Below are 14,419 nucleotides of genomic sequence, written 5' to 3' on the forward strand. Positions count from 1 at the left end.
CGGTTTCTAGATCTTCTTCTTCCGGGGTTAAATCCGCGCGGCCGGCGCCGCTCTGACGTCACCGGCGCGCCCCCGCCCCTCGCCATGGCGCGCGAGCTGATCGGCCCCGCGCTGCCGCCCGGCTTCCCGCGCCGCGCCGAGGAGGACCCGGATGAAGAGCTGGGCCAGGGTGAGGCGCCGCGCTGAGGGGAGGGGGCGGCACCGCGCGGGGCGTGGGGAGGGCGCGGGCTGCGTGGGGCCGTCCTGCTGCGCCGTCCTGCTGAGCCGAGCCATCGTAACATCTACCAGAAGGGCGAGTCAGAGCAGCGCTGCGAGGATGGCCGCTCCGGGCAGCAGTGAAACGCGCATTTCAGTCAGACCCAGCTCTGCTTGCTACTTTGCTTCCTCTGTTGCTCTCCTTCATCCATTGCTCTTCCGTTGCTTTCACCAAGTGACTCTTCTTTCCCCCATCCCCAGCCTATATACGCCCATTTCCTTCCCGAACCAGGCTCTTTATTTTGGTAGCAGTTACGAGCAGCTCTTTCAGGGCAGTGCTGGTTTTTGCTGTGTAATTTTTATGTCTGCTAAGTTCCTTGATCTGCCTGATTGTACAGCCCACACAAGCTTGCTCTTTGGCATGGCAGAGAGAACAGTGGGAAGGAATTGGAGTAGAAAGCACTGGTGTTTGTCAGCATGTCAATGGGACCAGCCTCCTGCTTACACAGCACTGGTTTCCCTGTTCTTTCTGGCTCACAAAGCCATGACCCGTTTCTCAGCTTGCATCCATTTGCTCCCTTTGCTCCATCCAACCCCTGCCTCTGTTCAGACCAAATGATGCCCTGCTTCGTTTGCTGGAGAAATAAGTTGTAGTGTTGGGTTTTTTTTGTTTTGTTTTGTTTGTCTTCTTAATACTTTGTGTTAAGCTATTTTTTTTTCTCAGGCCACAACTCCTTGAACCTTTATGGCTATTTATTATATCCATCTGTTGGTTCTCTCTTACCCTGAGCTTTATAGGCTAGGCTGGGTTGTTTTCTTTTTTTGTTTGTCGTAGAATCATAAAATCATTTGACTTGGAAGGGGCCTTTAAAGGTCACCTAGTCCAACTCTCCTGCAATGAACAGGGACACCTACAGTTAGATCAGGTGCTCAGCCGTGCCTTGAATGTCTTCAGGAAGGGGGCAACCTGTTCTAGTGCCCTACCACCCACATTGTAAAAAAAAAACTTTTTTTGTATCCAATCTAAATCTCCCCTCTTTTAGTTTGAAACCATTTTCCCTTGTCCTGTCATAACAGACTCTGCTAAGGAGTCTGTCCCCTTCTTTCTTACAGCCCCCTTTAGATATTGGAAGGCTGCTCTCAGGTCATCTCAGAGCTTTCTCTTCTCCAGCCTGAACATCCCAGTTCCCTCAGCCTGTCCTCATAGGAGAAGCGTTCTATCTCTTAGATCACTTTTGTGGCCCTCTTCTGGAATCACTCCATTGGGTTCACAGCTTTCCTGTACTGAGGACTCCAAATCTGGATGCTGTACACCAGCTGAGGCTACACCAGCACAGAGCAGAGGGGAAGGATCACCTCCTTCACCCTGCTGGCTACAATGTGTTTGATGCAGCCCGAGATACAGTTGGCTTTCTGGGCTGTGATGGCATGTTGGTGGCTCGTGTCCAGCTTCCCATCCACCAGTACCCCCAGGTCCTTTTCAGCAGGGCTGTGCTCTACCCTTACATCCCCCACTGATATTGTGGTGCTACTACCCAGGTGCAAGACCTTGCACTTGGCTTTGTTGAACCTCATGAGGTTCTCCTGGACCCACTGCTCAAACCTGTCTAAGTCTCTTTGAATGTCATTCTGTCCTTCCAGCATGTCAACTGCACCACACAGCTTGGTGTCACCTGGAAACTTGCTGAGAGTGCACTCAATCCCACTGTTGATGTCATTGATAATGATGTTAAAGAGCACTGGTCCCAGTACTGACCCCTAAGACACACCACTCATCACCGATCTCCATCCAGACATTGAGACATTGGCCACCACTCTGGGTACAAACTTACCACCAGTTTGTCGTTCACTGAACAGTTTTGTTTGCTTTGTTAGTTGTTTTGGTTTTTTGTTTTGTTTGATTTGTTTTTCCTTCTTAGCAATGACATGTATTTGTACATCCTGGCTAAGGTCCATCCTGTGAAATCAGAAAACAATGTGGCTGATCCATCTGGGTACATCATAACTAGGGAACTCTCCTGGCTCCGTGTCTTTTGATAAAGACAGATAAAAGCTTTGTAAAGCTCACCTGAAGGTCTCAATTTCTGCCTTGCTTTTTGTTAGCTAACAATGGAGTATCAGTCTGCATCAGGCATTACTTTGTGCCATCAAAAAAAAAAAATCTCAGTCAAAGATGTAATTTTCTGTTACCCTCCTTTTTGGTGGTTTTATTGCACCTCGTCTTTTCATTCAATCCTTGACTATTCATATAGTTAACAATGCCTTTCACCAAACAGCTTTTTGTCCTGTCAGTCTCAGCTTCAGTGCTTGAAATATGAAGAGGAGGAATGGTGTGTACATGGCAGAGTTGAATCACCAGTACGGTCACATCTCCTTGGTATCAGGTGGTTGTTGGTGCTGTACAGAACTGTGCTGGCCTGCCCTGGGTCTGGGAAGCCTCTGAGGGTACCTGTGTCAAGCTTCTTGTCTGGAGGGCATTTGTTACGAGGGTCAGACCAATATACATGTACAGTATGCAAGCAAGAGCTGTGCATGCTGGTTACATACAGCGTTAGTGCCTGAACCTCCCCTTAACTGGGATGTCTCCATCCTCCTCTTTACTCCAGAGAGCAAAGTGCTGGCTGGAGCATGAGAGCCTCATTCTCAGCCTTCTGACAGATGTCTAGGAGCCTGAGGCATCCCTTTTTTCAGCAGCGTGATGAGCTCTGTGCCTGCTGTTCACGCGTCATCAAACTGGGAATAACCTCCAGGGAAGCAGGTGTTTGAGGAGTACCAAGACAGATAACACTCATTTGAAATCTGTGGATGCCCCATCCCTGGAGGAATTCAAGGCCAGGCTGGATGTGGCTCTGGGCAGCCTGGTCTGGTGGTTGGCAGCCCTTTACGTAGCAGGAGGGTTGAAACTAGATGACCATTGTGGTTCTTTTCAACCCAGGCCATTCTATGATTCTATGATTCTCTGAAATGTTTAACAAATATCCCCTGTAACTTTGGGTGCTCAGTTGCAGGACCAGCATTGCCCCCGGACTACAGAAGCAGCAGCAGCTCAGAGGCTGCTGACAGTGACGACGATTCTGAATCTCTTCCTCTGCCTAGAGACACAGGTGGAGATTCTGGAGAGGATTCAGAAGGAGCTTCACAACCCAAGTGAGTCTGTTCTCAGGTTGTGTCTTTACGTTGCTGCAGAAGTGTGTCTGTATATAATGTGAGAATCAGCATTACATAAACAAAAAGGTAAACTCTACTTAAAACTTGGTGATGTGCTTTCCATATTCGTAGAACGACAGAATCACATGATGGTTGGGTTGGAAGGGACCTCAAAGCCCATCCAGTTCCAACCCCTGCCCTGGGCCAGTGCCACCCAGCAGCTCAGGCTGCTCAGGGCTCTATCCAGCCTGGCCTTGAGCGCCTCCCAGGATGGGGCACCCACAGCTTCACTGGGCAGCTGTGCCACTGCCTCACCACCCCTTGAGCAAAATATCTCCCAATGTTTAATCTAAATCTGCTCTCATTCTTGCAGAATGTTGTGCTGTCTTTGTGTGTTAGGGTAAATATTACTCACTTTTCTCCTGTTGTCTTACTCAACAGCTTTTCAGTTTGAACTAAACTGTGAAAGATAGTCAAAATGCAGACAACTGTACACAATTGCAGAAAGAACTGTGCTGAATTTAAAACCACTTTGTAAATAGAAATATTATTTTAACATCATGGAATCACAGAATCACAGAATCACAGAATGGCCAGGGTTGGAAGGGACCTCAAGGATCATGAATAAATCTCCAACCCCCCTGCCACATGCAGGGCCACCAACCTCCCCATTTAATACCAGATCAGGCTGCCCAGGGCCCCATCCAGCCTGGCCTTGAACACCTCCAGGGATGGGGCATCCACAACCTCTCTGGGCAGCCTGTGCCAGCACCTCACCACTCTCTGGGTAAAGAATTTCCCCCTGAATCATATTAGTCTTCTTTCTCCTGTAAAAGCACTCCTAATGTTTTTGTTGTTTTGTTGTTGTTGTTGTTGTTTTTTGCCTAGATGTCAAACCATTTCTGAAGCAAAGCTTACGCTCCCAAATTTTTAATTGCTTCAAATTATTTTGGATCCTTTTGCACTGTTTCCGTGGTAACAGCAAGCTATTTAGTACACAAGGCTGTCTGAAATCATTTTATGTTTAATTTTTTCCTTTTTTAAAATGTGGATAATTGCTCTGCATGTGAATGTAATTATTAACTGAAGTCTTCATCTTTGCAGGAAGCCAAAAAGAATTCAGGATAATGATGATGATGATGATGGCTTTTTTGGGCCTGCTCTTCCTCCTGGATTTAAAAAAGAGGATGATTCCCCAGAGAGGTAATTAAAATGGAATTATATTCAGGCTCTTTTTCTTAAAAGATAATTATTTTAGATACAATATTTTATGTCCCTATTAGAGAACACTTCAGTTGTTCATTTCAGATTCAGGTGATTGAAATTGCTTCCTCTGCATTTTTGAGAACGAGAGCAGCATTCCCTTGAAGCAGAACACACAGCCCTGTTAGTACTGTTTGGAAAGCTGGAGAGAAAAATTAAAAATGTGAATTGTCTGATTTATACTTTGAATGTCCCATTTCTTCCATCTCCTATCATAGGTCTTGGATCAGTGCAGGAAAAACAGATTGATGGTGCAGGGACCCCTACTTGTGTGGCTCATTCTTGGGCTGGGAGGAGTAGGGCAGTTAGCTCTTGTGTGCTGTAAAACAATGCAGATGATTGTAACTGTCTCTTGCTAATGCACCAAGGATTATATTCTATTCTTCTCTAGGTAGGAAATGTATCTGAATGGCATATGTATCTAGAAAGCAGGTTGTCATGTCTAACCAAATAAGCATTATTGACAGCCTCTTTCAGGAAGCTTTCTGTTTGATTGCAGGTAATTACAAAATACCTAAAAAGGAAAACTGTTCATGGATTGTCCATGCAGAATTTAACTGTGTCTCACAGCCTCCTAGTTTTGCATCAATCTGTGCACTTCCTTCTATCATTTCAAATAGCCCGTACTGAAATCAGCACTTCCAAGGAAGCATTCACTGATGAAAGGTACCATTAAATCCCTTGATCACTGTTATCTTCCCCAGACCGATAGAGAGCTGATAGATAAAATAAATCAGTAGCTCCCTGTCAGGTATGGGTGTTTGGTGCTAGGGAGGTGACTCAGTTTGTTCTCAAGCTGTGTACAGCATTCTTTCTGCGAGCAGTTTTCAAAATTGAATTTTCTTCAGTTTGGATTAATCTTTATGGTGCTTGGCAGCAGTTGAGGAAACCTGAATGTGTTGACCTACGGTTATTTGGAAGTAACCATTGCATGTCTTTTTTGGCCATGCTTGGCTGTAACTGACAGACTCACTTGTGATTACAAGGTGTCATGCTCAGCAGGCTCCTTTGGAGTTTTCAAAGCAGCAGGAGGAACTGCTCCCTTTCTTACCTTTCACGTATGCAGAATGTGTTCTTTTGTTATAAAATGTAGGTAGCTACTAAAAATAATGTGTTTTCTAGTAAAGCAGCACAAAGAAATCCTTGTTGCATTTAATATCAGCTGAGGTCAACTTCCTGCTTTCTTGATTTTTTTTCTTTGCATGAAAGCTCACACTATAACGGGTTGTGTCAAAGTGTGCAATGGAAAAGAGGAAAGATGAAGAGGTAGCTTGTAATTCGAAGGTGAGAGAGATGACACAGGTGCTCACTCATCTTGTATGCTCACAACTTCTGTATGCTTACACCCAACTTCTTTTTCTACTAAGCAGTTCTCTTCCAAACTAGTAGATAGCTTGCATTTAATTCAAGGAATCACAGAATGGCCTGGGTTGAAAAGGATCACAATGATCATCTAGCTTTAACCCCTCTGCCATGTGCAGAGTCACCAACCACCAGACCAGGCTGCCCAGAGCCACATCCAGCCTGGCCTTGAATGCCTCCAGGGGTGGGAATTCAGAGGGGACAGTCTGCTCTTCCCAGCTCTTTTGTCCTAACTCCTCACGCACCAGCTCCTCACACACAGATTGAGCAGAGCTGTTGGCACCGCCCCATTTCCATGAATAGGTGGGCAAGGTGTGATGTGTAGGACGAGCCTTGTCTGTCTTCCACCCCCATGCACCTGGCTGTCTGCTTGTGCTGACACAGTAGGAGCATGAGCTGTGCAGGGTGTAGACACAGCGCTGCTGTCTCCCCCTGCATTGTCCCTTGGAGTGAGTGGATTGCCAGCTGCCAACTTAGACCTGAATATCTGAAGCAAATACAGGAGTACGTGTTTCAATATATAGATATACTGTTTCTTAGCTCCTTGTGACTTACTCATTCTTTTAGAAAAGCTTTTATTCCATTGTGTCTTTTCCAGACTTGTCAAAACAAATATTCATAATTAAGAGCAGCCTGTGTGGGAAGTTGCAGCTCTTTAAAAATTGTTTGAATCATTTCAGCTTAAAAAAACATAGATGAACAGATTTCCTTCAACTTCAGAAAGGATCTTGCTACTTATCAATGTTAGACAGAGGTACAGTACTTGTAAAGCTTCCAGAAGAATCCATGCATTTAGATAAAGACCGAAGGTTATCTTAATGATTTTTTTTTTTTTTTAAGTTAGACATCAGTAGAATGCTGACATGCCCATCTTCTTGCTGACTTTAGCAAGGACTCAAAACCCAGCAGCAGGAAAGTGTTCTTTGCCATATATGAAATCTTGTATTATTAAGTGAAATTCTTGGTAAGTTAGTATTTTTCTTCTGGATCAGTGTAGATAAGTACCAGAGTTACTAACAGCAGAAAAAATACATCTAAGAGTTGGAATTAGATCTGCCTCGCTGCTCAGAATGTGTTTGGCCATCCAAGAAGCTGTCAGGGCTCCTGTCAGCTCTGTGCTGCTGAGGAAAGACCTGAGCAACAGGGTTATTCATGTGGAAAAAAGCAGAGAAACAGGCAGCGTGGGAGGGACGAGTTGGGAACCATTTGTCTATTCCTTGGAAGAGCCTTTGAGCTGTGACAGAAGCAAGTCAGAGTACTTGAGATCTGCTTCTTTTCACAGGTTGCAGTGATACAGCCCACAGCAGAGATGTTTCTGTATATTTTAGTAGAAATCTTTTATAGTTCAGTTAACTCCCTTTCCTCTCAAAATAAAGTTAACTGCATACTAAAATAAAAGATTATTTTGGCTGTATCTGCATGCGTTTAAATTCGGTATCTTTATGTTAGGACCCTAAAACCCAGTCTTAACAAGCAAGCAGTCAGAAAGGAAGAGAGAAACATAAAAGCTGTTTCTTCTTTACAGCAGCTAGGTGGGGATGGAACTTCAGATTCAGCCTAGGCCTCTTGCCTGGGTTTGAAATCCTCACCAGTGCCCTTGCCGTGGCCTGAGCTCACATGTTTTGCTTATGGCTGGCTGGCTGTGGCTGCCTTTCCGGCAGGATTTTCTGCTTTTTATTTCCCCTCCTCAAACCCAATAATAACATCACTACAGCAGGGCTGTGCTGATTAGATTATACTTGAGTTAGCAGACCGTCATTAGAATAATTCGATTCACGTTGCGTTACTTTTGATTGCCGAAAATCTCTGAGACTGGAGGTCATAATAAATCAAGTCTCTGTCTGAAAGACTGGGAGGATACTTCACTGGGATATTTCTTCAGGTGATAATTGTTTGCATTTTCATTAGCCCTGAGGAATATGGTGATGATTATTAAAAGAGGAGCTTGTCTACTGAGGTCTTTTCAGAGCTGCAGGCACAGTTTGTAGTATACTTTGAACTGTTTGCACCACTGAGAATAAATTCTCACCTTTCTGTGTTCCTGGAGACAATTGAATTATTGTACTGCTTGCTGAGTTTCAAAAAACAAATCGGCAAAGTTACAAGGGATTACAAAACCTTTCTTTTCCTCTCTTCTTCCTCCAAGGGAAAACAAACTTGAATCAGCACACTGCTCTTATTTTTATGTTTTAAAGAGCAACGAAACCCTGGCGTGAGACAAGAATGAGCAAAACCAGCTTTGTTGCTAGAGAAAAGGTAGCTTGTGTTTGTATGCATATATACGGCCTCCCACCTTTCATTGCTTTTGAATCTGAAGCTAGAAGCCAGGGAAGAAGAGTGGATTTCCATGACTACGTGCCATGACATTTCCAGTTATCTTGCATTCCAGCTGTCTGCAGAGGTCCCTGTGGAAAATAGAGTCAGACAGTTCTTATGCACATTTCTGTAGTGAACACACAGGAGCTGTACTTGCCATCGGAAGGAAGAAGAAGTACAGAACAACACTTTGTTTTAATTTTTAAATTAATCTCTTTAATATTTCTTTAGCAAGCAATAGGATGTCCATTTAATGTACTGTCCACGATGGTTCCTTTTCTTATTCCTCCTTCCAACTAAAAAAAATAATAATAAAATTGTTTCTTTTCTACTTGAGGCCTATCATAGGTCCTGCATTACCGCCTGGCTTTAGGAAATCTGCACAGGACACTGGGAGTAACAGATCTTCAATAGGACCATCTGCTTCATCACAATTCGGCCAGGTTGGTGAGACCAGGAGTCTTTTGTTTGAGTACAAGCTATCCAAAATGCTTAAACAAGCAGGAGCCTGAAGAACTCTACCAGACATACTTTTCTTCATGACAGTTTAATTATAGACCAGAAGGTGTCTGCATTAAATACTGAAACATAAGTAAGCCTAAAAAAGAAACGTGCTGGTCTGGTTTGTTGTGATTTTACTGTTAGACTGATGGTGCGCTGAATGCAAGTGCTGTAGGCATCCTAAATTGTAGTCACAGTACTTCTCCTTGATTTTTTCCCATTCTTTATTTCAGTGTAATGTGTCTTTCACCAGTGAACATTATAGCAAAGTTCAGATCATAGAATCATAAAATGGCCTGGGTTGAAAAGGACCACAATGCTCATCCAGTTTCAACCCCCTGCTATGTGCAGGGTCACCAACCAGCAGACCAGGCTGCCCAGAGCCACATCCAGCCTGGCCTTGAATGCCTCCAGGGATGGGGCATCCACAGCCTCTTTGGGCAACCTGTTCCAGTGCTTCACCCCCCTCTGGGTGAAAATTATTGAAAACACTGAGACTTGCTAGAATAAAAATGTTTACCTATAATTTAATGTTTTATTCTTTTGTTGATTGAGGTGGGGGAGGAGAGGAGGGCTGATTATTTCCCATATCTTCACCTCCACTTACTAGTGGAGATGTTAAATACGTTTATCCAAAAGAAACTCACAGCCTTCACTAATTTCTTGTGGAAATTAACTCATCTCCACTGTCATTCTGCTTTTCATTTTTCTAGAATACTTAGGTTTTCTGTTTTCTTAAGTTTTAACTCCCCAGACACGACAGGACATGTGAGGAAGGAGTGAGCCAGCAGCTGCTTTGAAGCTTCACTTTTCGATTAGTATTTGCGATGTGTGTCGTTCTCCAACCTCCTGCAGTGAGAGCTGTCACAGTCTATCATGAAGAATGATTGTCTGACATTTTTTAGATACACATCATCTTATAACTGCAAATAACGATTAAGCAATTTACCATAATGACAAATCTCTTGAGGCAGGGATGTCAAAACTGCTCTGTTCATACATCTTACAAACAAACCAAACAAGTGTTCTTTCTCTTGAACACATCTTCTAGAATCAGCTCGTCAGGTAGAAGTTAGTTTATTTTGTTGGTTGGCTTTTTTTTTAGTTTTTGTTTTTTAACATATTCTTTTTTATTTTTACCCTTTGAAAATGATGACTAATTCTGCTGTTGTTCTAATCTTGTTTTGCTATTTTTTATTTCAGTACACCTTTACAGACAGTTTGTTCCCTGCTGACTCTTCACTTTATATCAATTTCCTCTCCAAACATGGGGGCAGTTGTTTTAAATTGCATCTCATTTGAGGCAGAGGGTAATGGAGTGAATTGAACTTAAGACATGAGGAAGGAAATGAGACACGCTTCCTCAATTTAAGCCCAGCATGGAGCGTCTTTCCTCCTCAACCACCTTACAGTGCAATTTATTATGAAAGCTGTGTTTTTTTGCATTTTTTTTTTTAATTTGTGAACAAGGAGAGGGCTTTGTTATGTTAGCTTGTTTTCTGAAAATAGTTATTCTTTTTTTTTGCACCAGCTTCTTATTTAGGAAATAAAAATAGAGAATGCAGTCCCCTAATTCCCTAAAGCAGTAATGCAGTGGTCATTAGTGAAAATTTGACCACGCAAATACTTTGGGACACAATTATAAGAGAAACTGGTGTTACCTACTTTAATTGTTTGTGTTTATAAATGACCAGTAATTTCTCAGCATCCTCTGCCTTTCTCAATTTGATGCTACCAGTCACGCAGCCATTTAAATTTGATGATCCTTTTCTTGCACCTTGTAGTTCACAGCTATACTGCTGTGTCTCTTGCTACCTGCCAGCTTGCCTCCTGTGCTGCTCTGCAGTCCACAGGCTACAGGGCTGCATGCAGAGCAGCATGAAGTAGCAGCACACTGTTGTGTATTCCTATACAACTGAAGTAGTTCTTCAGGGTTGTAACAGTCTGATTAAGAGAAATGTTTTGTTTTTGGAAGGCAACAGATAGTAGCGAGGAAGAAGACAACATTATAGGCCCAATGCCTGCAAAAGGACCAGTGGAATCTGATGTGACTGAAGAATTCGAACGCAGAGCTCAGAGAATGAAGGAGAAACTCACCTCAGCAGACAGCGTAAGTTGGATTTTTTCACTTGTAATGTTTTGCTGCTTTGTATTTGTGGATTTTTGGGGTTTGCGAAGATGCTCTCATCCACAGTTCTGCTTGTGATGCTAAAGTGGTTGCAGTCGTGAATGCAAAGAAAAAATGATGATTTCTGCTGGAAGCTCAGAGATCCGGATGATGGGTATTGGTTGTCTGCTTGTGGTTTTTTTTTTCACCTACTTTTCTTTTGTAAAGGATGAACCCAAGCAAGTCACAAGGGAATCGTGGATGACGGAACTTCCACCTGAGCTGAAAAGCTTTGGATTTGGCCCAAGAACATTCAAGAGAAGAGCTGAAGACAAATCAGGTGATAGGTCTGTGTGGACAGATACTCCAGCCGACAGAGAGAGAAAAGCCAAGGTGAGCATTTATTCACTTGTACACGTATTTTTATATATAACATATATATTTTTATATATAACATATATGTGATCGTTGAGTATATATACGTATGTATGTGAAAAATGTATTCATATTCATATAAATATGAATAAATGTTCTCATCTGTGTAATGTTTTAATATAAGCATACATACATGCACCCATAATACTGCCATCAGATATATATACAGGTAGCATTCAGATTTGTTGTTGGTAATTTGTGGAAACAAATCTGACTTCTCAATTGAAAATATCCTTGCATTTTTTTCTCTCTGTTCCCAAAACTCATTAATTGAGTCTTAAAGATAAAACAGGGGAAATTACCATTTTGGTATTCATTTGCTCCCTCTCTTGTCGCAGTAGTCAGTTACTCTGTGTCAGCTCATTGAATTTCCAATTAGTGTGTCCACTTTGTTCTTTCAAGCTGAGCAAAAAAACATCTGGTGGCCTCTGCCCTTCAGATTTAATTAAAGTAAATATAGATTTCTTTCCTTTATACTTGAGGCATTCTGGTAACTGTAGTGTGTAATTTGTTTCCACTCATCAGGAAAGAGAAGAGGCAAAGAAGTCAACCAGTAAGGATAATGAAGAAATTGTATTATCTGGGAGAGACAAGAGACTTGTTGAGCAGGTGACTTCATATAATGTAAGTGCAATAACATAATACTTCCTTTTGTGCATTTTCTTCAATTCTTCACTTTTTTTTGTTCTCATTGCTAGTACTGCTGGTTTCCATGGTGATACCACTATATTCTTCCCCTTAGGCCCCAGACCTACTGTTTAAGTCATTAGAATATTTGCCATTGATTTCAACAAGAGCAGGATTGTGTCCTTAAGCTACTGCAGACAATGTGACAGAGTAGCATTTTGTGTATATTGTCCCAGTGTAAGGCTGTATTTTACTTAAATTATCCTTGGACCTGGACATGGTTGGTGCTTGATTCAAATATTACCTTACTTCACTGAATTACCCAAGAAGAAAAAGAAAACAGTAAAGAGATTGGCTTGTAGGACAAAATACACATTAACCCAAAAGAAGTTTCATGGGCAGATAAATGCTATAATCAGCTGCCTCACTGCCTCATTATAACAGCATTATTACGTGAAGTTTTTCTCAACCTGTACAGAAGCAATTAATTTTCACAGGCAGCTGTTGATTACTGAAAACTTGATCTCCATGTCAAATTCACTTGTCTGGCTGCCAGCCCTGTCCACTAGAGGATATGGAGGCTTGCCTGCCTTGCAGCTGCTCTTTCCTTTTCTTCCCTGATTTATGGCCTGAAGTCTTCAAGAAGGCAGTCAGGTCTCTTGAGAGTATAATTAACTTGAGAATGGCAGCCTTGCCTTATATTACAAGATTGGAGGTTACCTGTCACTTTTAATAATTTATTTGTGGTTCATTAAATCTCATGTCTCTCTTGACTTACAGGTCTGCAAATCCAGAACTGTTAGCATACTGTCTTTGACCCAATGATCCTTAAGGGTCCTTAAGCCCTACTAGGGATATTCTGAAATTGTCTCTTCTGTCATTACAATGATAGTAGAGTAACTTCTGTGAAAAACCTTGAGTTTTGTTCTGTACCATTGCAGAATAAAACACTGTTCTAAGATCAATGGAGTTCTCTCTAAAAATTGCAGAATGTATGTCATTTAAGAGCAGTGTTTCTTGCAGTAGGGTTTGGTTTGGGTGGCTTTCTTTGAGCTCCATTCTGCTTGTGTTCGTTTGTTTTATAATAAAGTTTTTTATCTTTCCTTTTTCTTACTCCCTTCATTTTTATCAAGGACACTTTCCTAAAACTAAAGCTTTAGTTTTCATAATAGTTTCTTAATGTTAGTTAGCTAGTGCTGGTACCATATACATTTTCTGGTGCAATTGTGTCAACACTGATGCAGTTACACCATAGGTAAGTACTGTCCATCTTCTGTTTTCCATAAGAATCCTCTCCTATGTCATATATGAATTATTACTGTGTGTGAGGAAGTAGAGAGTGAAGGGAAATGAACCTTCTGAATGCAGATTGTGTGTTCCAAAACCAGATGTTTAGAGAAAGTGTACAAGGAACAGGACGTATATTTTTGGATCTTCTTCTTAGTTTGTTGTCTCTCTTTCTGCTACCCATGGCAGAGCATCTTATATGTTTCTTTTGCATTTACCTTGTGGAGATTCGAGAACATTAGGGGTGTTTTTAACATTGGTGACAGTGAGTTATGTGTGCATAGACAAGAGTATATGTGCTTTCTGCACAGTGCATGCTAAATTCAACTTTCTGTTTTCCAGTTCGTAAGGTTTCTTTTTTTTTTTCTTCTTTCTTTCTAATTCCTGGCCAATCTCTCCATTTGGATTTTCAGTGTTAATATTTTGTAGTAATGTCTTCCCTCCTCTTTCTTCCTACTTGTACAGGAGTCAAAGCGATCAGAGTCTCTCCTGGACATACATCAGAAAAAGCTGAAGAGCAAAGCATCTGAAGAAAAGAACAAACCTCAGGAGAGAAGGCCGTTTGACCGAGAGCAGGATCTCAAAGTCATTCGATTTGATGAAGCACAGAAGAAAGCCCTGATAAGAAAATCCAGGGATCTGAATTCTAAATTTGAGCACAGTAAAGGCAATATGTTTTTATAAGGTAAAAGCATGAAGCTTTTTTGAAGTCAATTGAGATTTGAATACTTAATTTTTTAAGTATTTTTCTTTCTGTAAATATTTGTACGCAAAATAAATATCCTGATGTTTAACTAGTTTTACTTGTCTGTAAATACTATATACTATGGAGGGTCATCTGTACTGAAACTAAGGTGGCTGAGGGAAGTGCTAATATTAAAAACAAAAAAGAAGGAAGGAAAGAAAGAAGGAAGGAAGGAAAGAAAGAAGGAAAGAAAGAAAGAAAAGAAAGAAAGAAAGAAGGAAAGAAAGAAAGAAAGAAAGAAAGAAAGAAAGAAAGAAAGAAAGAAAGAAAGAAAGAAAGAAAGAAAGAAAGAAACTACAAAAAATGTGAACTTGCTAAGGCTTTTTAGTTTGCATTTTGTTAAGGGTTTGTTTTTTTTTGCCAGCATAAAGCTAATTAATTAAAATATTATTTTAAGGAGGTTTAAAATTTATCTTGCAGTGAATTAGCAGTTT

The 14,419-nt window shown here is 41.6% G+C and overlaps 1 protein-coding gene across 1 annotated transcript; it reads left to right on the forward strand.

Moving 5' to 3' along the window:
* Positions 1-51: 51 nt before the first annotated feature.
* GPALPP1 (GPALPP motifs containing 1) lies at positions 52-14,034 on the forward strand. Its single transcript, XM_052664603.1, has 8 exons — positions 52-169; positions 3,198-3,342; positions 4,447-4,545; positions 8,621-8,726; positions 10,760-10,894; positions 11,120-11,284; positions 11,852-11,950; positions 13,706-14,034. The coding sequence occupies exons 1-8, from the start codon at positions 85-87 to the stop codon at positions 13,922-13,924; spliced, it is 1,053 nt and encodes a 350-aa protein (XP_052520563.1). The 5' UTR covers positions 52-84; the 3' UTR covers positions 13,925-14,034.
* Positions 14,035-14,419: the final 385 nt, after the last annotated feature.

The sequence above is a fragment of the Tympanuchus pallidicinctus genome, unplaced genomic scaffold (genome assembly GCF_026119805.1).
Source record: "Tympanuchus pallidicinctus isolate F22 unplaced genomic scaffold, pur_lepc_1.0 scaffold6, whole genome shotgun sequence".
In the NCBI taxonomy this organism is placed as follows: domain Eukaryota; kingdom Metazoa; phylum Chordata; class Aves; order Galliformes; family Phasianidae; genus Tympanuchus; species Tympanuchus pallidicinctus.